This window comes from Ovis aries, chromosome 19 (genome assembly GCF_016772045.2).
Source record: "Ovis aries strain OAR_USU_Benz2616 breed Rambouillet chromosome 19, ARS-UI_Ramb_v3.0, whole genome shotgun sequence".
In the NCBI taxonomy this organism is placed as follows: Eukaryota; Metazoa; Chordata; class Mammalia; order Artiodactyla; family Bovidae; genus Ovis; species Ovis aries.
This window is the reverse complement of record NC_056072.1, coordinates 10148536-10174891: the sequence shown is the minus strand read 5'-3', so window position 1 is coordinate 10174891 and position 26356 is coordinate 10148536. Positions and strand designations below refer to the sequence as shown.

The 26356-nt window shown below is 42.7% G+C and overlaps 1 protein-coding gene across 4 annotated transcripts in view; it reads right to left on the bottom strand.

Moving 5' to 3' along the window:
- The window catches only part of STAC (SH3 and cysteine rich domain), a 117039-nt gene extending 102330 nt beyond the window's left edge, over window positions 1–14709 (bottom strand). For all 4 annotated transcript variants that reach the window (XM_004018214.6, XM_042235833.2, XM_012099374.5 and 1 more), the window contains exon 1: window positions 14500–14709. In XM_004018214.6, coding sequence (XP_004018263.2) covers window positions 14500–14610 — 111 coding nt within the window. In that variant the 5' untranslated portion in view covers window positions 14611–14709. The remainder of the gene's footprint in view (window positions 1–14499) is intronic.
- Between the last annotated feature and the right edge of the window lie 11647 nt (window positions 14710–26356).

The window sequence follows — 26356 nt, the reverse complement described above, 5'->3', positions numbered from 1 at the left end:
ATGATGCTAGTCTCTGGATGAGAACACAGGACGAACACACAAGAACTGAGCTGGCATCTGAGCTGAGAATGAGTTTAGTTGAGAGTATGCTGAATTTAAAATATATGGAGGAGATCAAGACAGGTTGTTGAAAAGGCAGTTGAATTATGTTGGTCTGAAGCTCACAAGAGTGACTTCTGAAGTGTGGTGGGCTTCAGATTTGGGAGTTATTAGCTGCAAGATGAAATAGAAAGAATAGGTAAGATGTTCCGGAAAGACCCAGAGAGACTGTCAAGAGTGAGAAGGGCTGAGGGCAGAGAATAGAATGCTGGGGAGGACCAACCCTTGAATGATGGGTGGAGGAGGATGTGAGAACCAATAGGAATAGAGAGGAACTGTTATAGCCGTTGAAAGGGAATCAAAGGAGGAAGGGATACTTAGTGAAAAGTGAAGTTGCTCAGTCACGTGCGACTCTTTGCAACCCCATGGGCTGTAGCCTACCAGGCTCCTCCGTCCATGGGATTTTCCAGGCAAGAGTACTGGAGTGGGTTGCCATTTCCTTCTCCAGGAAGGAGCAAAGACGAAACACCTTTTCTCTAGATAAGGAGGAAATGTGAGTACTGGTATTTAACTTTCCTGATTCCAGATCCAGACCTAAGGGATCACTGTTATATAAACACAGAGGACCACCATAAGAGGGTTTTCAGGAGATAGGAACACATAGGAAGCCTGCTAGAAACTGAGTGAGAATAAGAGGAAAGCGAAGGAAGGTGCCAGGGTGGTCCTATAATAATTAATCCAGAGATATTCTGACGATTTAAATGAAATAATTTGCTGGCAAAATACAAATGAACACCATTGATTCACATCAATTTAGAAAAAAAGACAACAGAATAAAAGATACAAAAATATATTCAAAATTTATTTTAAAATAGGTGCTAGGTTTAGACTGGCTTCCCATGTAGCTCAGTCGGTAAAGCATCTGCCTGCAATGCAGGAGGTCTGGGTTCAATTCCTAGGTTGGAAGTTTCCCTGGAGAAGGAAATGGCAACCCACTCCAGTATTCTTGACTGGAGAACCTCATGGACAAAGGAGCCTGACAGGCTACAGTTCATGGGATCGCAAGAGTTGGACATGACTTAGTGTTATCTTTCTTTCTTTCTTTCTTAGGTTTAGATATGTTTCATTTTTCTTTTTTCAAACATTCAAAGTGGAGATCTAGGCTCTACAAATTGTTTCACAGGGGAAAAAGACAAAAAGAACAAAAGATGTATATCTTCCCAATAAAATTTTAAAACTTGGCATATCCTTAAAAATAAAAATCTGACCAGAGGACACAAAATGACAGTTAAAGAACAATCTTTCTTATGTATATAGATATAAAAATAATAAAGTATTGGCAATCAAAACTTAGCAGTTTATTAAAAGAAAATCCCCATGGTCAAGTGGGACCGTTTCCAGGAATGTAAGAAGAGTTTAATTTAGTCTATCTATTAATATAATCCATCACATAAAGAGGCCAAAGGAGAAAAAAAAAATCACATGATTACCTTGATTCTTGCCAAAAAGTCATTTGAAACAATTCCACATCCATTCCTAGTGGAAATTCTTAGTAAGCTAAGAAGATTACCCAAATTTAACATAAGAAACACTGACTCAGTTTAATCGCAAATATAGTGGGAAGTTTGGAATTCATGTAGAAGAAAGACTTAAAGAATGATTTAGTTGGAAATGGATTTGTCTTTTTAAAGTTGCAAATTACCACCTAATGTTTCTCAGGCTGAATGTGTAAATTTGCAGTAGCTTACAGAGTAACTTGAGATCCAACCGACCTAAGAGCACCCCTTAGCACCAACACTGTACAATATACACCTATACACAATGGATACTCACAGCACAACTTTGGCAGCTCAGCCAGTCCATCCTAAAGGAGACCAGTCCTGGGTGTTCTTTGGAAGGACTGATGCTAAAGCTGAAATTCCAATACTTTGGCCACCTCATGCGAAGAGTTGACTCATTGGAAAAGACTCTGATGCTGGGAGGGATTGGGGGCAGGAGGAGAAGGGGACGACAGAGGATGAGATGGCTGGATGGCATCACCGACTTGATGGACGTGAGTCTGAGTGAACTCCGGGAGTTGGTGATGGACAGGGAGGCCTGGTGTGCTGCGATTCATGGGGTTGCAAAGAGTCGGACATGACTGAGTGACTGAACTGAACTGAACTGAACTGAAAGTTAGTTAGGTACTTGCTCAATACCTCCACTAATATTTACCATATTTTGGGATATCTAATGAAATAATATCATGTCCCTACCTAGCCTACTCCTCCATCTCCCAAAAGAGAGAATTATAGTTAGAGAGGCAAAATTATTATAGATTTTATGAGAATCTAATAATAACAGTAACATTGCCTTACTATGCGCCACGCACTGTGTTAGGCACTTAGGATACACCATTAACCTAACCCTAAGGACAGTGCAACAGAAGGACATTACTATGCGAATCGTACAGAAAGAACAGAGAGGCTCAGGGAAGTGAAGGTCAGGGAAGCTTGTTAGGACTCACAGTGAGAGCTGAACAAAGTCTCACAGTGAGAGCTAAACACAGCTGCTTCTGACTCCAGAGAACACTCTGAATCAGTAAGCCACACTCTACCTCCTTGTTAATGAATAAGAAATGGAATCTAAAAGATATTAGATGACAATATTAATATAAAACTAGTATGATATACCTAGGAAATAGCTACCAGAGGATCAGGCAAAAAGTACTTGAGGAAAATGTCTAAGCATTTATGAGTGACGTAAAAGACATTTCAATAACTATATATATTATGTTCCTGGGTGATAAATCTTCATCATATGTAAAGATTTCACTGAAATGATCTTAAAAGTTTCATGCAATTACTCTCAAAATGTTATATTTATAACTGCATGGAAAATCAAAAAGGTGAGTAGACAGCCATTAAAAAGAATACATTTGAATCAGTTCTAATGAGGTGGATGAAACTGGAGTTGATTATACAGAGTGAAGTAAGCCAGAAAGAAAAACACCAATATAGTATACTAACACATATATATGGAATTTAGAAAGATGGTAACGATAACCCTGTATGTGAGACAGCAAAAGAGACACAGATGTATAGAACAGACTTTTGGACTCTGTGGGAGAGGGAGAGGGTGCGATGATTTGGGAGAATAGCATTGAAACGTGTAATATCATGTAAGAAATGAATCGCCAGTCTAGGTTCGATATAGGATACAGGATGCTTGGGGCCGGGGCACTGGGATGACCCAGAGAGATGGTATGGTGAGGGAGGTGGGAGGCGGGTTCAGGATTGGGAACTCATGTACACTCGTGGCGGATTCATGTTGATGTATGGCAAAACCAATACAGCATTGTAAAGTAAAAAAAAAAAAAAAAAAGGTGAGTAGAGCTAAATAAATAAATAAAATTGATAAAATTGTATTATCAATTATTAGTATTATATAAAACTACAATAATTAAAACATAATTGTAATGTCAAAGTTTGGCATAGTAATAAATGTACAATCATTAAAATATAACAGATGATTATAAAAGAGAACCTAGTACATACTACCATTTATTACATAATAGATGTAACACTTCAAATCAGTGAAAAAATGAATTGTTCAACAAATAGTTTTAGAAATAATCATTCAGGAAAAAATTAAAAGTTCTTCCTTACCACATAGCAACAAATTCCAGATGGATTAAAGTGATAAAAGTAAAAAGTATGTAATAAGGAGCTAGAGAAGCATATAGCTTAATATTTATTTATTGCCAGGAGCAGAAGACCTTTCTAAATATACATGGAGGAAAGAAGCCATAGGTAAATAAATTTGAGACATTTAACAACATAAAAAAATAATCTGCTATGTTGAAAATGTAATAAAATTGAAAACCAAATTTCAATCTGGGAAAATGTTAAAATATATGAAAGATCATGATTTCAGTATTTATAAAAATTTTTGAAAATTGATAGGAATTAATTGCTCTATTAAAACAGACAAGGACATGAATATATAATTTGTAAAAGAAAAAATATAAAGATAAATATTCTAGTGAATAACTTTAATAAAATAATTAAAAATTTCAGTATATCACCCCCTTCAAATTTACTAATAAAAGGCTATGGATAACAAAAATTACTAGCAAAAAAAGAACAACTCAACTAAAAATGGGCAAAGGCCTTGAATGGACGTTTCTCCAAAGAAGATACACAGATGACCAACAGTACACAGGTCACCAACATGAAATGAAGTTTAACAACACTAATCATTAGGGAAATGCAAATGAAACCACAATGAGATAGCATCTCATACCTATTTAGCATAAAAAATAAAACAGAAAATAACTAGTGTTGGTGAGATGTAGAGAAACTGGAATCCTGTTCATTCCAGGTGGAAATCTAAAATGGCATAGCCATTTTTTGAAAACAGAATGGTGATTCCTCAAAATATTAAAGAGAGAATTACCATGTTATCCAGCAGTCTCACTTCTGGCTATACACCTAAAAGAAATGAAAGCAGGGACTTGAACAGATAATTGTACTCCCAAGTTCATAGCAGCATTATGCACAATAGTTCATTGATGGATGAGCAGATAAAGAAAATGTGATATATATATACAACAGAGTATTACTCAGTCTTAAAAAAGGACATTCTGACTTATACCACAATACAGATGGACCTAGAAGATTTATGTAAAGTGAGATAAGCCAATTACAAAAGGAGAAATATTATATGGTTCATCATAGATGAGGTACCTAGAATAGTCACACTCATAGAATATTAGAATGCAGAATAGTAGTTGCCAGAAATAAAGGGAGGAGGAGATAGGGAATAACTGTTTAATGGGTACAGAGTGTCAGTTTGGGAAGGTAACAAGTTCTAAAGATGGTGATGATTACACAACATATGAATGTATTTAATGTCACATAAAATTACATTTCAAATGTAACCATTTAAAAATTGTTACGAAGGCAAATTTTATGTTATGCATATTTTAACTCAAATAAAAAAATATCTTTGGAAGATTGAATTTTACTGCCTACATAGAGAGGAGATTTGAAAAGAAAGAATGAAAAATAAATTTCTCATCAAATCAGGTCAGGTCAATGAGAAAGAAATCTTGGTAAAAACATAAGGTGGACAACAAACAAACAATTATTCCCTGGGAGTCATATCACTGATCTGCCTTCACACAGACTTGAAGTTTAAATTTATACAACACAACTTGGTTTGAGAATCCCTCAAATGAGAAAGAGTAGCATAGAATTAGGTTCTCAGGTAATGATGCCCTGGGGCACTTGATGGAAGCAAAGCTCTGTGCAGTGGGCGCTATTATTGGAAGAACCAACAGTAGGAGGATGTCGATTCTCTCCAAATGGGTGTAGATTTAATGCAACCCCAACCAATATCCTAGCAGGTGTTTTGGTGGAAACCGATTAGCTTAATATATGGAAATGTCAGGGCTCCCAAATAACCAAAACAGTTTTGAAAAAGCAGAGCAAAGCCAGAAGGCTTGTTCTGCCAGATACCAAGACTTTTGAATTAGGTCATTATATTTAAGTCAGTGCCATACTTGTACAAGGACAGAACAGCCATCTCTACATAAATCAAAAACACAGCCATCTGATTTACGGCACAGGTGGCAGTGCAATGCCATAAAGTGTCTTGACCCCTACCTCACACCTTGGCAACTTCAAAGGATTATAGACTTATGTGTGAAAGGCTAAGTAACAGCATTCCTAAGAAATTATGTAAGAGAATACCCTCATGCCTTTGGGGCAGGCAAAGGTTCCAAGGGAAAGTGAAAGTGAAGTTGCTCAGTTGTGTCCCACTCTTTGCGACCCCATGGACTGTAGCCTACCAGGCTTCTCCATCCATGGGTTCCAAAGGGGAACACAAAAAGCACGTAAGCAAGAAAATGAATGAATTGACCTCATTGAAGAAGAATTTTTGGGACTTTCCTGGTGGTCCAGTGGTTAAGAATCTACCTCACAATGCAGGGGATGCAAATTCAATCCCTGGTCGAAGAACTAAGGTCCCACATGTTGTGGAGCAACTAAGCCCAAGCACCACAAGTAGAGAGTGAGCTGCAACGATCCTGCATGGTGCAGCGAGCATCCCGAGTGTTGCCACTCAACCAAGACCCGACACAGCCAAATAAATGAACAAATAAGTAAGATAGTGAAAAAAAAAAAAAAAAGAATTTCTGTTCAGAAAAGAGATAAGCCACAGGATGGGAAAAGATACCCACAACATATTTATCTCTAAAAGTACTTGGATCTAGAATATGTAAAGAATTCCTACCAATTAAAAAATGACATATAGCCTAATAGGAAAATAGACAAAAGATTTGAATAACTGCTTCACAAGAGGACATTCAAGTGCCTCAATGTATTAAAAATGCTAAACTCATTAGTCACTGGGGACATACAAGTTAAAACCACGCACACCACCACTAATCACCTACGGGAATGGCTGAACTGAGAAATACAGACAATAGCAAATGTTGGTGGGATAAGGATCAAATGGAACTCCTCTTCATGGTTGCTGAGATTATGAATTGGCACAGATACTTTGGAAAGTTGATAGTACCACTACCAACTTAGGCATACCCCACAGCCCAAGCAATGCTGCCCCTGGATATACACTTAAAAATAAAAGTGCCACAAGGAATATGTATAATAATGGTCAAAGCAGTACACCTCTAGCAGACAAAACCAAGCAGCAATCCAAATTCCACCACCAACAGAACAGTTAAACAGTGGTCTGCTTATATAGCGGAACGCTATACAGCAATGGAAATGGAAAACTATTGCCACACGTGATAGCATGGATGAGTCTCACAACACAATGCTAAGTGAAAGAAACCAGACATAAAAGAGTGTACTTTGTATGATTCCACTTATATTTATAAAGTTCAAAAATAAGGAAGATTAAATTTTACCTTGTGAGAAATCAAAAATTTATTTACCTTTGGGGAGCTAGTGACAGAAAAGGGTTATGAGAGAGATTCTTGGGTACTGATAACATTCTATTTCTTGATTTTTGTATTGGTTACATACAAATCAGTAATTTATTTTCTGAAAATTCATTAATGTGTAATCTTATCATGTGTACACCTTTTGGTATGATGTCATACTTCACTAAAAAGTTTACAAGAGAAAAAGGTATGATATATCTTTCTAGAGAGCGCTGTGTCCGAGAGAATAAAAGATCTTTGAAGTGTTTATAACCAGACCTAGTAATGCTACTTCCCATGACACTAATCAGAAATGTATTCAAATGCTGAGGTATCAGGATGCCCATTTCAATATTTTTTAAAGCATGAAAGCTAAGAATCTAAACTATAATTAGAAGAGACTGATGAAACAGATATGGTACAGCAATGAAACATACCATCTTTAATATTTAATCAGAGAGTACAAAAAACTATGTATAAGAAAAAATATAACATGCATTTATGTATGTGTGCATGCACGCTAAGTCGCTTCAGTCATGTCAGACTCTTTGCGACCCCGTGGACTGTAGTCCACCAGGCTCCTCTGTCCATGGAATTCTCCAGGCAACAATACTGGAGTGGTTTGCCATGACCTCCTCCAGGAGATCTTCCTGACCCAGGAATCAAACCTGCATCTCCTGCAACCCCTGCATTGCAGGTGGATTATTTACTGCTGAGCCACCAGGGAAGCCATCATTTCAATTTTGTTTCAAGAATGTGTGTGGGGGTGTGTGTATGAAGAAATACAGCAAAAACTTCACAGTTCTTATGTCTAGGTCTGTGCTTACTTGCTCAGTCATGTCAGACTCTTTGTGACCCCATGGCCTGTAGTCTGCCAGGCTCCTCTGTCCATGGGATTCTCCAGGCAAGAATACTAGAGTGGGTTGCTATGCCCTTCTCCAGGGAATCTTCCCAACCCAGGTCTCCTGCATTGCAGGCAGATTCTTTACTGTCTGAGCCACCAGAGAAGCCTAAGAATACTGGAGTGGGTAGCCTATCCCTTCTTCAGGGGATCTTTCCACGAATTGAATCAAGTCTCCTGCATTGCAGGTGGATTCTTTACCAGGTGAGCTACCAGGGAAATCCATGTCTAGGTCATTATGTGATAAATTCATTTTTATGTTTTCTCTGCTTTCCAGTTTTCTACATTTAGTACTTATTACTTTTACAATCATGAAAATGTGGACATAGTCAGCCCCATAAATCTAGCTACATCTGAGCAACATGTGGATTCTTTGGCAGAAAGGAGGAAACAGTAGATTACCTTTCCTAGAGCCATCATTTGGATTAAAGTATAAATGGGAAGTGAGGCAATAGAGATAGAAAATACAAATGGTTCCTTCAAGTATCTTGGTTGGAAGGGAAAAAATCCTGCTTTCTTTCACACTCTATAGTTTTTTTTAGTCTAGACAAGTGTTTCTTAAATTCAGCTGTACAAGGAAGCTTTACAAAAATACTGATTCCTGGGACCTTCACTCACAGATTTCCATTTAGCAGGTCTAGCCTATGTTCTGGACTCGCCAGGGGATTTGAATGCAAGGCCAGGGTTCCATTTGCTTTCATCTTCCCCGCTGAGTAGAAGTTAGAAGTTAAATTCCTATCAATAATAGCTTCATATGTATGTAATGGGTTAGCTGGCCACAAAGTAGGCAATCCACAGTTTCTGATTAATGGACACAGAAGCTTTTCTGGGAGATGCACAGTACATTTTCATTGTTAGGGACTGCTTCTTGTTAGCTTAGAGGGTCATCCAGGTTCAGAGAGAACCATTCTGGAATGAGCGGACACTTTGGTCCACGGCTCCAGTGGGGCCCTGGGTGGCTTACATCAACCTTTCAAAATCAAAGTCACTCGCCAGGGAGTCTATGGCTTAGCTTCTTGGGGATGCAACACAGCTAAGATGAAATCTCACTGGAAACTGAAGGGCAAAGGGAGGAAAACTCAGTTATACTGTAAGAATGTCAGTTTTGATTACTGAAATTTTCCCAATGATGAAATTTGCTGTTGGCCAGTGACAGAGTCATCTAATTTGAAGCGGGAAGAGAAAGTAAACAATGCTTTATGCTTACAAAGGCTTTCAACATATTGGGGGTTTTACATATTCTCAGACCTTACCAAAAAACCCATGCCAATAGGGAATTAGCATCCTCATTCTAGATTTTAGGAAGCTGAGACTCAGAGAGGTTAGGCAGCTTCCCCATGGACACAAAGATGGCATGGATAAGAACAGATCGGAAAGCTTATTTGTCCTCAAAACCTATAGTCCCTTCACATCATCAAAATGTGAGTTTGTGTCATATAAGTGATGGCAAAGGGAATCCGTACCAAACTCCATGTGACACTCCAGTAAGATTTCTACATTGTCAATAAGTCAGTATAAAAAGAGACATTCATTGCAATAAAGGATGCTGAAACATGAAATTTTTCTTAGTATTCAATGATCTCTGTCAAACGCTTAGACAATGAATTAGACTGTGGTCTTTCTGAGATAGTTAGTAGAAAGACACAGGGGTGAGGTTCATTAGTGGCTTTGAAACTCTTTCAACTCAACTAATTTTATGAAAAAACAAAACCACACAGACTACATTATAACTTGTGCTTACTGGAATTTACTCTGGGGAAACTGTCCTAGAATATCTAAGGTCCTGGGCTTCCCTGGTAGCTTAGATGGTAAAGAATCTGCCTGCAAGGCAGGAGACTCCAGTCCTATTCCTGGGTCAGGAAGATCCCCTTGAGAAGGGATAGGCTACCACTCCACTATTCCTGGGCTTCCCTGGTGGCTTAGATGGTAAGGAATCCGCCTGCAATGCAGGAAACCTGGGCTGGATCCCTAGGTTGGGAAGATTCCCTGGAGGAGGGCATGGCAACCCACTCCAGTATTCTTGCCTAGAGAGTCCTCATGGACAGAGGAGCCTGATGGGCTACAGTCCATGGGGTTGCAAAGAGTCTGACATGGCTGAGCGACTGAGCACAGCACAACATCCACGGTCCTAGCTGGGATTCTTAGGTGGGGGTATTGGCAGTAACTACCTTTGTGACCTTAGGCAAGTCACTGCCTCTCTCTGGGCCTCTATTTTTACTTGACAGAGGGAAAAAAGAGAGAGAAGATTTAAATAAACTGAGAAAGCTATGAGCACTTTATTGATTTGGTATAAGCTACAGATCCCTTCACTAGATGATGCACATATACACGTACATGAGCAATTTTGAAAATTCTGGCTGTTCACAGGTATTCCAAAGACAATATGTAGATCTCCAAAGACTATACTGACCCATGATTTAAAACACCTCCAGTATGTGATAATGGATTGTAGTCATGTTTACAAAAAGAGCCCTTATTCTCTAGAGATACAACTGTGCTGCTGCTGCTAAGTCGCTTCAGTCGTGTCCAACTCTGTGAGACCCTATAGACGGCAGCCCACCAGGCTCCCCTGTCCCTGGGATTCTCCAGGCAAGAACACTGGAGTGGGTTGCCATTGCCTTCTCCAATGCATGAAAGTGAAAAGTGAAAGTGAAGTTGCTCAGTCGTGTCCGACTCTTAGCGACCCCATGGACGGCAGCCCACCAGGCTCCCCCGTCCATGGGATTTTCCAGGCAAGAGTACTGGAGTGGGGTGCCATTGTATGTACAAACGAAATGCTTTGGTGTCTGGTGTGTGCACATATGCTCAGTTGCGTCCGACTCTGTGACCCCATGGACTGTAGCCTGCCAGGTTCCTCTGTCCATGGGATTTTTCAGGTAAGAATACTAGATGGGTTGCCATGCCCCTCTCCAGGGGATTTTCCCAACCCAGGGATCAAACCCATGTCTCTTGCATCTCCTGAACTTGCAGGTGGATTCTTTCACCACCTGGGAAGACCCTTGATGTCTGGAATTTGTTTTAAAATGAACCAGTGTGTGTGAGGAGGGGTGGAGGTACTGGTGGGGGTTACAGATGAAAGACGATTGTCCGTGAACTGATAACTGGTAGAACCAAGTGATTAGGTACATGATGGTTCTTCATAGTGTATTCTCTGCTTTTGTGTGTGTTGAAGTTTTCCATAATGAAGTAAATTTACATGATAAAATTATCCATTATTTAAAAAATACCCAGAGTAGATCATCTCCAGTGTTTCCAGTTCTTACATTTGATTTAGCATTCCAAGGAATCTGCAGAAGAAATGGCATTCCAGAAAGATTTTATGTGCTCAAGGCACTGAATCATTATCATTCTTCTCTAATGGCCCCTCTAGACTAAAGGGTTTGTCGTGGTCAAGTTTTCCAGATGGTTCTGTGAAGTTCCATTTAATCACTTCCATAAATATACTTTTGGGGAAAGAGTAGCAAAATCAAAGAAGTTGGATAAGAGCTGGTCTTTAATCATCATTTTACATGATAATGTGGCTCAATTTATTTTCAAGGATTTCTTGAGAAGAACAAAACACAGTTGCAAATGGCTTTTAGGGGCATATGAAATACTTGGTTAGGATGTTAGGTGAAACGGTATAGAATGTAAGGTGGACATGGGCGTAAAGGACAGCAGCACGGTGGTCATAAACTTGTGCTCCAGAGTCATGAGGCCCAGGTTCCTGTCATTGCTGTGTCAGTCACTACACAGCCACGGAGAAGTCACCTACCCTTTCTGAGCTTTCAGTGTCCTATCGATGAAACAGAAGTAACAGCACCATGTCCTTCACAGGGCTATTATGAAGGGTCAAGTTGTGTCTGACACCCACCAAGCACTCAGTAAATGCCTACCATTGTTCTCTCAACTGGGTAAATATAAAAAACAATGAAAAAAGGCAAATAAACAACCAAGGCCTTATCAGTAATTGCCTCTGGATTGTGACTAATGTGTGATTTTTTTTCCTTCTCTTTATTTTTTTTCAGGACTTTTCAAATTTCCACAAAGTAGTTGTTACTCTTATCAGGAGAGAAAAAAAGTTATTTTAAAAATGCATAGTGAAATCTCATAATCAAAACAGATGAGCAAATATAACCAAACAGAAATAGACTCGTAGATACAGAGGACAAACCAGTAGTTGCCAGAGGGGAGGGAGGTGAGGTGAATGAGTGAGTGAGGCGAAGAGGATTAAGAGGTACAAGCTATTAGTTATAAAATAAGTAAGTCACAGGGTGCGATGGATAGCACAGGGAATACAGTCAGTAACACTGAGTTAATTTTGTATGCTGATTAATCTAGAACAACACGGAATCGCTGTGTTGTAGACTTGAAACTAATACAATACCGTAAGTCAATCAGACTTTAATAAAATAAAAGAAAAAATGAATTTCAAAAGTCCTTCTTGAGAAAGGTTACTGTCCAGGGGGGCTAAACCATGCCTGTCCCACATGGTATTTTGACAAACAGATCACTTCAGAGGGGAGTAGTATGGGATGACGAGCTGTCCATGTTCTCCTACCAGACACTCGTTGTCAGATGGAAGATCCTTGTAAACGCCAATAAACCTTCAAATGTGGTGCTCCTGGTGCAGAATGAATAGAGCCTGCCTCTGTTCCTGTTTCTTGCCATCCTGCTGATCCCTACCGCACAGCCTCCACATCAACAGTTTAGCCCTTTTGAGAAGCATGGGGCCCCTTGGAGAGTATCAAAAACACTATGCCAAAAAAATTTCACATTCAGGCACAGTACCTTGCATTCAGTTTCTTGGGGTTCATGGACAACCCCCCATAGCCTGTCTCCACTGATTAAGAACACCTAAGCTATGACAGCACATTTAGGAATATATAAATACACATAGAGAAAAACCGACGCGCACAAGCCTGAAACCATAAGCCAGATAAATTGGTGGATAATGATGGGTATTACATATGTAGTCTTTGCTTTGCCAAAGAATTTACATTAGGGTATCTATAAATAGCAAGCCCATACAGTGTGTTTGAACCATGCTGCTATAAAATCAAATGCTAAGCCCCTTCCAGAACATACCTACTGCAGAGCAACAGGCCCAATTATAAAAGCTGATTATTAGTTTCAGTCTTGAGTTTAGTTACATTCATTTCCAGGATTCTAGATCACCTGTGAAGTGCCCACTACCCCGCATCACCTAGGTGAGGGACCGTCAATGGCACACAATGGTAGAGAGCCAGTAACATCTGATTGCAGGGGCAGTGGTCCGTGTGTGGGGGTTGTGAGACCCATTTGGAGTGAATTGTCTGTGGTGAGATGGATCCCATCTCCTTATCTCAGGAAGGAAAACAGTGAATAGGATTGAGTCCTTACTCTGTACTGGGTGGGTGTTAGGTCATCTCTCTCTGCCTCTCAATGATTCTGGAAGGTGGGGTTTTTGCCCCTGTTTACAATTAAGTTTTAGAAAAGTTGACACACATGTTCCAGGTCAGACATTTGCCCCCAAAATAAAGATAATGCCAAGCATTATCTTGGCATTGTCTTGGATTAGCATCTCTGATGGTTAACCTTCAGAGGCTGGGATACTGTCCAGAGGGCAGGATCACTTAGGATGGGAGTCACTTAGCTATGCTTGTGATCCTGCTGATTTGCTGATGGCTTCCAGGGATGGGTGTGAAGGCAGAAAAGGACGAGACTCTTCCTGGCCCCATCTGACCTGCTCTCCACACTGGCATCCTCCTCTCCTTCATTCCTGCACAAGAACTGCCCCACATTCCAAAGACACCCAGGGAACCCACAAGGAGGTCTGGAAAAAGAGCCAGGAGCCCTGCGCTTAAGGAATCCATATAACTACGAACTCCATCTTATGGTTTTTACTCCCGACTGAGATGCCATTTGGCATCGCACAGCTAGCAGCCGCATTTTACTTGATCCTCTTCCAAGATTTCCAAACATGCGCCTGGCACCAGTGAACGTTTCAGAGTAAGTGTAACAGTGACGGAAGTGCCGCGGGGTTGACTTTGTGTGTATCAGTGTAACTCTCACAAAAGCAAGTTTAAGTGCGAGGACTAACTTCCACGAGAGGATCATCAACTTTCCCGAGAAGGTAGCATTTACCTAATTTTTCTGAAATCAGCGGTATCCGAGGTTAGGGATGAGTCCGGTTAGCCTAAGGGTCTCAGGCCCTTGGGATACAGGCGAACCTTTGCTGGTTCGCAAATGCCCCGGCTTTTCTGGAGGAGTGTCCTGGGCTGTCTGTCCCTCAGCCTTCAGAAGCCGCCTAATACCCACACGCGCTTTAGGCACATGCAGGTTCAAAGCACAGAACAAGCACGCCACCACCACCCAGGAAAGCGATCCGAACCCGGAGCCACTGTGAACTGCGGGTGCTCGCAGGGCAGGAGCCCAGCGCAAAGCCCCGGGGCCGTGCGGACAAGAAGACTGGATCCCCAGCGACGTGGTCCAGCATCGCTAGCAGCGAGTCCTGCCGGGCATTCAAATCTCAAGGGAGCACAGTCCTTGAGAAGAACTAGGGACGCGTCTTAGCCTCCGGCGCCAGCGCCAGTAGGGAGGAAACAGAGGTGGACAAGAGAGGAAGAGGAGTGAGTTTGTGTCCTCTCGGGGCAAGCGTGCGCGGTACCTTGGATTCCTGACTGCCGGTGGATGCAGGAGAGGGCGGCTGCTCGGCGCTCGCCGTCTCCTTGGGCAGCCCGTCCACGCCGTCCTCGCGGGCGCCGCTCGGGGGGATCATCGTGGCGGCGCGGGAACGGTGTTGGGCTCCCGGAGGAACCGCGAGGCTCGCCTCCCTCCGGAGCGCCCTCCCCGCCGCGCGCAGGCTCGCTCAGCTTCTGAGGCCGGGGACTCCCATCCTCGCCCAGGCGCCGCCGCGCCCTCCTCCGGCCTCGCCCCCGCCCCGGCCCTGCCCACCTCCCGGCGCCCGCCCGGGCTGGGGGAGAGCGCGCCCGCGGCCACCTCGGCGACGACCGCACAGTCGTGACTGCCGCTCGGCCGCTTGCGAGTGGGCTCCGGCTGACCCGCTCTCCGGAGAAGGGTGGGTGGGGGTGGGTGGCTCCGGGGCGGGGCTGCGCGGGCCCTCGCGGGGAACAGCAGGGGGCCGCGCCCTAGGGAGGCCCTGCGACCAGGCTGGGCGAGCTCGGGTGCTCGGCACGGTCCCGGGATGCTTTAGGAGGTAGAAGGAAAATTCAGACCAAAGCCCGAGTGATCCAGCGGGAGGGACCACCTGCAGCAACTCCCTGCTTCTGCACCCGGAGAAACTGCGACTCTCAGGGAGCCGGGATCCGGTGACTTAGCCAAGTTATTTATAGGGTTCAGTGACGGAGGAAGCAGAGCTGGGGTTTCCTGGCCTGAGGGCGCTCCTCTTTCCTCGGTTCAGCTTTGGACTGAAGCAGAGAGAGACTGCAAAACGTGGATGTGCCCTAGTTTGGTTGTGCGTTTATGTGTTAAGCCGGTCACACTTTTTACATATTTAATCCTCAGAGCCACCCTATTAGGCTAGGTGTTATTAATATCATTCTCATTCATAGATGAGAAAACTAGGAGACTAACTAATCTGCTCTAAGTGGCTGAACTATAAATGGTGGAGCTGGGATTTGAACCCATTTTGGCTTCAAAATCCATGCTTTTTGGACTGTGGGGCCTCAAATCCAGGCCAAATCTTCTCAGCTGTGGAGTAAGTGGGTATTGCAAGATAGCAAGAATGTCAGGGCTGTTTGCGGAGGGGCAAACCAGGGTGTCTTAGCAGATCTTTTGGAAACAGAGAGATGGCCCCATGGAATAAAGGGGCAGAAGGACCTGGTACCTTTTGAAGAAAAACCTCGATGTGCAGGGGAGGAAATACATCTGGATATTTAAACCATCCTCTGCCCCCATACAAAACTGCTTAATTTTCTAACAGGCAACTATAAACTCATGTTCAGATTTTATTTATTAACTATAAATGTTTGCAAGGCCAGCTTCATGGTTTTACTGAATGCAAGCTCATGTGCCCAATGCACAGTGAAGCCAAACCAGCTGAAAAGTCGGAGTTTGGGGCAGTACTCCAGGGCTTGTGAGGAGACAGGTGGCTCATGTCTCAAAACCCCCAAACTCCTCACAGGGTTTCAGCAAAACACTAAAAAATCATCTGATTATTGGGGCTGCACATTGCTGTGAGGGCTTCTCTCTAGTTGTGGTGAGTGGGGCCACTCCAGTTGCAGTGCGTGGAGCACAGGCTCTTGGGCACGCAGGCTTCAACAGCTGCTGCATGTGGGCTCAGCAGTTTGCTTCCCGGGCTCTGGAGCACAGGCTCAGTATTTGTGGCACATGGGTTTAGCTGTTCCATGGCATGTAGGACCTTCCCGGATCGGGGATCAAACCTGTGTTTCCTGCAGTGGCAGGCAGATTCTTTACCACTGAGCCACCAGGGAGGCCCTCAGTTCAGTTCAGTTCAGTCACTCAGTTGTGTCCGACTCTTTGCAACCCCATGAACTGCAGCACACCAGGCCTCCCTGTCCATCACCAACACCCAGAGTTTACTCGGATTCACGTCCATTGAGTCAGTGATGCCATCCAGCATCTCATCCTCTGTCATCCCCTTCTCCTCCTGCCCCCAATCCCTCCCAGCATCAGAGTCTTTTCCAATGAGTCAACTCTTCGCATGAGGTTGCCAAAGTACTGGAGCTTCAGCTTTAGCATCATTCCTTCCAAAGAAATCCCAGGGCTGATCTCCTTCAGAATGGACTGGTTGGATCTCCTTGCAGTCCAAGGGACTCTCAAGAGTCTTCTCCAACACCACAGTTCAAAAGCATCAACTCTTTGGCGCTCAGCCCTCTTCACAGTCCAACTCTCACATCCATACATGACCACAGGAAAAACCATAGCCTTGACTAGAAGGACCTTAGTCGGCAAAGTAATGTCTCTGCTTTTGAATATATTATCTAGGTTGGTCATAACTTTTTTTCCAAGGAGTGTCTTTTAATTTCATGGCTGCAATCACCATCTGCAGTGATTTTGGAGCCCCCCAAAAAAATAAAGTCTGATACTGTTTCTACTGTTTCCCCATCTATTTCCCATGAAGTGATAGGACCAGATGCCATGATCTTCGTTTTATGAATGTTGAACTTTAAGCCAACTTTTTCACTCTCCACTTTCACCAAGAGGCTTTTGAGTTCCTCTTCCCTTTCTGCCATAAGGGTGGTGTCATCTGCAGATATGAGGTTATTGATATTTCTCCCGGCAATCTTGATTCCAGCAATTCTTCCAGTCCAGCATTTCTCATGATGTACTCTGCATATAAGTTAAATAAGCAGGGTGACAATATACAGCCTTGACGTACTTCTTTTCCTATTTGGAACCAGTCTGTTGTTCCATGTCCAGTTCTAACTGTTGCTTCCTGACCTGCATACAGATTTCTCAAGAAGCAGGTCAGGTGGTCTGGTATTCCCAACTCTTTCAGAATTTTCCACAGTTTATTGTGATCCACACAGTCAAAGGCTTTGGCATAGTTAGTAAAGCAGAAATAGATGTTTTCTGGAACTCTCTTGCTTTTTCCATGATCCAGCAAAGCACTTTTAAAGGCAGTGTGAGGGAGGGGCATGGTTAGTTGTTGCAAAATTTTTGTTGTAAGAATTCTCTATTCTTGTAGCAGTCCACATAGTTCACAATGTTCATGTAAACCACCACCAAGGCAAATGTTATTCTCTATTCTGCAACGTTTTATCTCTATATGGATGGACGCTTAAAGGTCAGAGCCTTGAGAATAGTCTCTCCTGTATATTTCAGCCTATAGGCAACATTCTTTTACAGAAGGCACAGGGCCACCACGACTAAGCTCCTGGGCAACAGAACACAAAGATTAAAGTGAAAAGGCACAGGTCTAACATGGAGTTGGTGATGGACAGGGAGGCCTGGTGTGCTGCGATTCATGGGGTCACAAAGAGTTGGACACGACTGAGCAACTGAACTGAACTGAACTGAACATGGAGTCAGATGTTTTCTTCCCTATTACAGCGGGTATATGGTCTATGCAGTCACAAAAGGGCCCTGCACTTGTGTTAATGCTCTTCCGTCACTATTGAAATTCTTGATACTTCTTGAGCAAGAGGCCTTGCATTTGCATTTTGCACTGGATCCTGTGAATAATGAATGTATTTGGTCCAGTGTGTCTGCCATAGCTTATGTCCCTTGGAAAAAACAAACTTATTATTCTTTTCATCCTGGACATCACTTGAAAGCTTCTGTTCCAAGTGACAGTCTCTTACCTGGCACTTGGCTCTGAGAGCTCTATATACCCCCATGACCCTTAACCTTTTATATGACCAGGTCATATCAGCTAACCTGAATGACTTTAGCTTTCTCCTCCTCATAACACAATTCTTGTTTGCTCAATAGAGACAAAATTCTAATAGTGAAAATCACAACAGAACAGTACACAATGGCAGGAGCTGCAGAATCAACACATCTTTATCTAGCATGTACTTCGTGCCAGACCTTGTGCTAGAAACTGATGATAGAGCAGCGAGAAAACAGATTAAGACTGTACTCCTAGAATGGAGAACAACTGCACCTCACACACATGCACACACCCACACAGACACATTTTTCATGAACTGTGATAAAGAACAGAACAGGACTCTAGTGTGTACAAGTGCTTCAAGGTCTGACCTAGTGTGGGACCAGAGAGGGGTTTCCTGAGAAAGTAAAGCCCTCAAGTTCAAGGAAAATTCAGATCTTGTTGGGCATGCACACTGTGGCTTACAACAAGGCATTTTTCAGTTTTAGATTTTTTTTTTTTAAGAATTGAAGAGCAGCTATAAGATGTCATCCTTCATTTTATAAATGCTTACCTTTGATTAACACTAGTAATTCTCCAGTAGCTTAGGTTTAAATGTGGTCCCCTTGTGGGAAATGTTAAAGGAGCCAGCACATCCTTCCTCCTCACTGTACCCTCATCCTAGTAACCGAAATCTTTGGCCTGATAATAATAGCTGTCTTTCCTAGGAGACTGTGGAATCACCCATAGCTGCTAAAACTAATCAAGCCTTTCCTCATGTATCGCTTTCACACACATCCCTTTCCAGCTCATGTTTTGTTATTTAGCTAACTCCTTTTGTTCTTCAAAATACATCCCCAAACCTTTATTCTTCTTGAAGTCTCCTTCCTTGACTCTTTTCGTCTGATTTAGGTTTCCAAACCAATGCCGTGTTCTCACGGCATCCTTCCCTGAATAATCAGTGGCAAAGTTGCCTGTCTTCCTACTGGGCTCTGAGCTCCACGGGGGCAGGACCACGCTGTGCTCATCTTGTTTCCTCAGCCCTTGGCTGATGGGGAAAGGAGACTGCTCTTGTAGCCCTGGAGCTTTAAGATGGCCTAGGCATTTGATACTCCAAGTGTCCTACACAATCTGAATGGAGAAAGACTGGGATGCTTCTAGAAAATAGTAGGGGTTAAAATCAAACAAGCTCCTAGATAGCAAGGATTTTGTCTTCAGTGGCTTAAGAGAGGGTCTCACACTGAGAGTCGCACTGTCTATGAGCGTGGTGCTCACTGGTTTGGGGAGGTAGGGGGTCTGCACAAAGGCTGTTAGGTCCACAGCTCGTCTCGGATCAGGAGTGCAGGTGGCCAGAACACCGCTTTGTCTGAGTCTGTGGGGAGAGGGCTGCTGGCAGAACTAGGATGCCCTGAGGCCTGGGTCATAGGCCACTTCCACTTTGGGACCTAGGTTACTGGGCCTGATTTCAAGTCCTGGAGTGATGAGAGGCCTCCTATGTTGTCATGAAAGCCTGCCCTGGCCTGGTACTAAGGGGACATTGGTATATTCAGCAGCTATGCCCAGAGGACAGTGGAGAGGACTGATGGTCTTCATGTACTGGAGTCAGTGGGTGGTGATTCCAGAGGCCACCTCATGAAGCTGACATCCCTGAGAAGTGGACTTTTTCACGTCTCCATGTGAGATGTCCTTTCAGGACTCCTAGGTATCCTGGGGTGAGACCTCGGAGAAAACTGGATGGAAGTCCTGCATTAGAAGCTGGGGTGACATTTCAGCCATGGCTATCAAGATGACCTCATTTCTATCAGAGGGTGGGAAATTCCTAGGTCTCAAGCCTGGAGCAGGACCCTGTGATTTTCATAGCTTCCCTTCATGGTCCATTTCACTCTGGTTACTGGTTAAATATCAAGGGAGTAGAAGTGAGAGGTGTGCAGAAATGCATCTTCACAAACTTGATGCTCCCTCTCCTGGTTCATTTATTAATTCATTAATTTGTAAAGTGAGCAAAGCCCTCCTCATTATTGCATGCAGCTGTTTTTTGCAGTAACACTGATGAGCAGAGGAGTGTATACTGTTATCAACCTTCTCCCGTTGCTGTGCTCCAAGTGTGGATAAAGAGACTGGACTTTCATTATATGGACTTTGGCTTCTTCTAGAGCCAGTAAGTAAAAAGATACCATCAAGACTACTTAAATAAAACAGCCAACTTATGAAGGGTACAAAAAAGTACAACAAGGAGGGAATCCCCTGGAGGTCCAGTGGTTAGGATTCTGTGCTTTCACTGCCGAGGGCATGGGTTCAATCCCTCGTTGAGGAACTAAGATCCCACAAGCTATGCGGTGCAGCCACAGGAAGGAGAATAAGGACAAGAAGGTAAAGGGGAAAGGGAAGATCATCAGAATGTGCTGGGGGTGGAGAATGACGGGGTAAAGGAGAGAGGGTCTCAATAAAGGAGTGTTTCTCAATGTCTGATATATCTGAGTCATCATGGGTCATGACATATATGACTAGCGCACAGGGTTAGACAACTAGGTTGTTGATAATAACAATGGCTAACATATATTGGGCTCCTACTATGTTATAGACATTTTCTATTTCAGTTCACTTCATCTCTACAAAACCATAGCAAGACAAAGAGAATTAACTTAGATTCCACAGTGAGCTTGGGAACAGGATTTGAACTCAAGATTTGAACTCCTGCTTCTGGGCCAAGTTTTGGCTTTGCTCTGCTGATGTCCAGATAGCAGTAGACCCCAGATCTGGCAAAGAGGCAGCAGGACTGGAAGGGAAAGACTGACACGATTGAAGAGCCGCAGGCCTGTTAGAAGACACAGGGAGAGTCCGCAAAAGCATGAAGGATTGTTCACGCCATTCTTCTGTCTTAAGAGTAAACAATAACCACATCCACACTTTGAAAGTGACCGCCAAGAAGTCAAGACAGACTGGGCATTCAGCTTGTGAAGGAGACACTGGGAATCCCAGCATGAAGCCTCATACTCTGGCTGCTTTGTCTGAAAACCTGCCTTAAAGCCCAGAGAAATCAAGACTTTAATTTTTTACAGCTAACGCAACAACAGCAGCAGCTCCCACTGTTAATGATAGTCCGCAGTTCTCACAGCAACTCTGGAATGGTCTGGCCTCAGCACCCAAGTGAATCACTGAGTCTGGAGACTCTGATTGTCAGGGTGACTAAGATCCAGAGTCAGCATCCCTGCCCTGTTTTCTCTAAGTACCGATCAATAAGCACAACAGCAATGTGAAGAGGAAACAATATGTGACTAGTGCCGTTTGGCTGCACTGGAATTCATCTCCCACTGGAGATGCTTAGAAAAGGGCATGAGGTCCACACCTCATGTAGCTGCTTTCTGGTTAAAAAATCTGCCTCTTTTCTCTAGAGAGAGCATGTGTGGGCTTCTCCTAGTTGGTTATAATCTGTGAGAAGAGGGTGCCTTGAATCTTTATTCTACATCTACTGGAAAAGCCATGTCCTTGAACTCCAAACATCCCAGCTCTTCTGCTCACAAGCAAAGAGATCTTAGACAACTAATTTGCTCTCTTTCAGTCTTGGTTTCCTCAAGTCCAAACTGGGATAACAATCCCAATTTCAACAGATTTCTATAAATATTAGAAGATTTATATTTATATTTATAAATGCCTGGTCCTGATATTATTAGTCCTATGATTTTGGTCAAATATATTAGCTTTGAGTTAGCTTTTCTATTCATTACAGCCAAATGCATGCTGCTGCTAAGTCGCTTCAGCCATGTCCGATTCTCTGCAACCCCATAGACAGCAGCCCACCAGGCTCCGCCGTCCCTGGGGTTCTCCAGGCAAGAACACTGGAGTGGGTTGCCATTTCCTTCTCCAATGCATGAAAGTGAAAAGTGAAAGTGAAGTCACTCAGTTGTGTCCGACTCTTAGTGACCCCATGGACTGCAGCCCACCAGGCTTCCCTGTCCATGGGATTTTCCAGGCAAGAGTACTGGAGTGGGGTGCCATTGCCTTCTCCAAGCCAAATGCATAGACAATATCAAAAGTGAACCTTTTCTGCATTTCCAAAATTATTAATATCTCCTTTCCGAAGAGTTTGGATTCAGCAGATACCTAAAGTTTCTTATAGATTTTGCCCCTTTGGTTAGTCATTAGCACTGAGCTCTGGGTATCTATTCTGAGTTCAGGGTCACAGTTTAAAAGTCCCAGAGTCCAGCTCCCTCTGGCCACTTTGCTCCTCAGAAATGCCTGGTCTGTTCCTTCCCCCAGCTTCGGTGCTTGTCACTCTTCCCTGCAGCTGAGGAGCCCTCACCATTCCCAGTCACCACCGGACCTCAGCACCTGCCAGCTGAACACATCCTGTGTCTTTCTCTTAGTTGGTGTCCTTTAGAATGTAAGTTCCATGGGGTCACAGGCTTCATCTCAACTCTTCATCACATGTCTCTGATGTTTAAGTGTTCATGTGATAGGTGCTCAGTGAATATTTGTTAAATGAATGAAAGAGAAAATGTCAGTGCTGGAGAGGAACTTGTAGGTCTAACAAAAAGGTATTTTTTAGCAAGAAAAATGGAAGCTTATATGGGTTACATACTTACATAGACTAACCTAATATGTGGCACAGTGAACCAGTGTCTGATTATTGCTCACCAATTCCAATGGTCATTGCATATTCAGCTTTGGAATATACAACCAAATTACCAGCTACATATGTTTTTTCCTCCAAGTCTTCAAATTTATCATGATATTATACATGGAATTCCTATGCATGGATTCATTTCCAAAACAATAGCTTTATCATTATTCAGGCAGTATTCAAAAAGAATAGTGAAGAAGGTAAGAACCTTCCAGAAATCCACAACCTACTGGTAATAATTATTAGCATTTTGGTAAGCCTCCTTTCTAGAAGCACAGTCATATATGAGTACATTTTAAATTTACATACAGTTACATAAAAATGATCTTGGGACACTAAGTGTTTTTGTGACTTCCTTTCCTGACAATCTGCCTGCCAATGCAGGGGGCACAGGTTCAATCCCTGGTCTAGGAAATAAGATCCACATACTGAGGGGCAACTAAGCCCCTGAGCCACAGCTACTGAGCCCACTTGCTGCACCTCCTGAAGCCCACACCCTAGACCCCATGCTCTACAACGAGAGAAGCCTCCTCAGTGAGAAGCACCTTCACCACAGCTAGAGTGTAGCAGTGCAGTCAAAAGTAAATAAATAAAAATACAAAACATAACAAAAGAAAACTCATTCTCTCTTTTATGCCAAATGTCAACCTGGTGAGGCAAGTACTATTAGACTCATTTTGCAGACAAGGTCATTGGAAGTCTGAGAGCTTTATGACTCCCCCAGTCGGGTATGGTAAGTGGAGAGTAGAGATTCAGGCCACATCTTCAGATTCTAAAGCTCAGGCTCTGGACAACATATAGGCAAACCATAAAACTTAGTGAGACTGCTGCTGTTTAAGAAGCCTGCACAACACATTCGGGAGCATAGATGGGAAGAATGGTGCCCACCAAGTAGGGAGGGTGTTTGGGAAGCTCCAGGTGGAATCTGAAAAGTGACTACAATTTTTCTGGAAGGAATCTGTGGCAGAATGTCTAGTATCAATACAGATATGAAAAGGTACTTGTGTAGGATCCATTCCAGCTTGTTACAAAACAGTTTCTTTTCTTCATGAGTAACATTTACCAGTCACATAGACAATGCTCAACAAAGGGAAAGGCTAGAGAAATTCTCTGCCTAATAGTTTCAAGTACTTTTATAAATTGCCCTGGGGGGAGTTGGAGCTCAGTCAGTCTGGGAGGAACAGTATTGGTCAGTAACAGAGAGAAGAAAAAAAGCCATCAAAAGGGTTTCTGGAAGGTTAAATGGGTCACGGAGTAAGAAAGGCCAGCATTCAGAGTTCTGAGACACACGGAGAATCATCACACCAGGCAACCAGGCACAGGGAGCTCTAATTCCCTCTGAAGCAGAAATCCATTCAATAGGTTCAAAACATATGTGTAACTTGCACAGTGTAACCTCTAAAGGATTATGAATATTCAATTTGTGCTCTGTTGATCATGATGTATCTTGGGTTTTTATGTGTGTGTTTTTTAGAATAATTTTTAATTGGAGTAATATAATGTGCTTCCTGGGGCTTCCCAGGTGGCACAGCAGTAAAGAATCCACCTGCCAATGTAAGAGACACAGGTTCGATCCCTGGATTGGGAAGATCCCCTGGAGTAGGAAATGGCAACCCATTGCAGTATTCTTGCCTGGGAAATTCCATGGACAGAGGAACCTGGCAGACTACAGTCCATGGGGTCACAGAGTTGGACATGACTGAGCGACTGAGCATATATGCATAATCGCTTTACAATATTGTGTTATGTAAGTTTCTGCTTTGACATCCCTAGAGGTGAGCAGTAAGACTGATGTTCTAAAACACAGAATGGGAACTCCAGAAAAAACACCTAATAGTTCTTGTTCTTTATCCATAAAGCTTTGCACTTATTTTGAAATATGTTCTAAAAGCTTGTAGAGTCATGCTGTGGGCAAATGAATCTCAAAAATTCTCTTTACAGTGTTTTCCAGGGAGGGTTTATATTACTGCTTTGTCCTTCTGCCTTTTGTAACCCTCTGTGCTCCTCTAATAACTCACTTGGCAGCCCTAAGGCATCCATCAGGCACTTGACAATTGGCCTGGAAAAGATGACTCAGGCCTTAGCTTTAAATGCCACTTTCTTCCTCCATAGCCAAGGCAGACTTAACCATGGAGCCTGGACTTAGGAAACATACCTATGCTTCATCTATCTTTATTCTTGCAGAGATGGCCAGGAAAATGGGGATTCTGTCTCCTCAGTTAATAAGGATAACTTATCTGATGCAGGGTATAGTGAGATAGTATCGATGGAGTTGTTATTCAATAGACCTTTGGAGGTGGTTGTTATTTACACCTTATTCTCCTGTTTCCTTCTTTAAATGCAGGTTGCTAAAATGTCCCATGTCTACGAAGCAATGGCCAAGAACATTGAGGAAGCCCAGGCTGGCTAGTAACTCTACTGTGTGGGAGCACTGAGTTCCTTAGAAGGCAGTTCGAGTTGCTAATGTATACAATGAGATGAACACCCAGATTTTAAGTAAGATTCCCCCTAGTTTACCATTTGCTTATCCTCAAAGCTCCCTCCCCGCCCCCCTGATTTGTGAGTGACGATGTCTTGCTGCCTCTACCTCTTACATGGTCTTGGAATAAGGAGTTAAGAGTCAGTTACAACTGAGCAACTTCACTTTCACTTTTCACTTTCATGCACTGGAGAAGGAAATAGCAACCCACTCTAGTGTTCTTGCCTGGAGAATCCCAGGGATGGCAGAGAGTCGGACATGACTGAAGCGACTTAGCAGCAGCAGCAGCAGCAGCGGCAGCGTTCAACTTTAGATATTTGAGATCATTATAAACTAAGGTAGAGATGTGTACATGGATGAAGTCCTTATTTTATTCACTGATTTACTTATCAACAGTTGCTGAGAACTGCTATGTAGCAAGCATTTTATTGTTCCAGCGTATTTCCTGACCCAAAGGAAAAATCCAGCTTTGTGAGGATGGCAGAACTGGGACAAAGAGTAACCCCTATGTATGACCAGCAGGCTGTAGGAACCAGAGGAAGAATGAGCTAATTCAGTTGAGAAGCAAAGGGGAAGATTCCCCAAAGGAAAGCAAAATGATCAATAATGCTGTAAGGTAACATAGTTTTGCAAAAGGAGCAGAAGGTCATTCTTGCTATCTTAAGATAAGTATACTTTTCTGCTTATATTTTCTGTGACTATTTTATTATTATTGCTTTGAGGCTTTGAGGGGGTGGTGAAGGCATCTGGAATTGTCACCATCAATTCTTGTAATTCTCCTTTCTCATTGAATTTGTTTTAGTTATTGTCCTGATATAACCCAATTCTCACTCAAAATTCCCTTCCTTCCATGACACCCACTATGATGTTTTTAAAGCATATATCTTAGATCTGTATGCATATTGGAAAAGTATGGGCAGTTAATTCGTGTGTATGAGCATTTTAAATTGCATAAAACATATTGCACTGTAGCATATTTCCTCTAACTTATCTTAGGAAACACAGTTTGATTTTTAAAACCAGATTACAAGTAAAATATGTAAAAATCATTTAAAATGGATGAAGACCCATTCTATCGTAAGACTGCCATGACTGACTTAATCCATCCTCTATGGATGGTTAGGTTG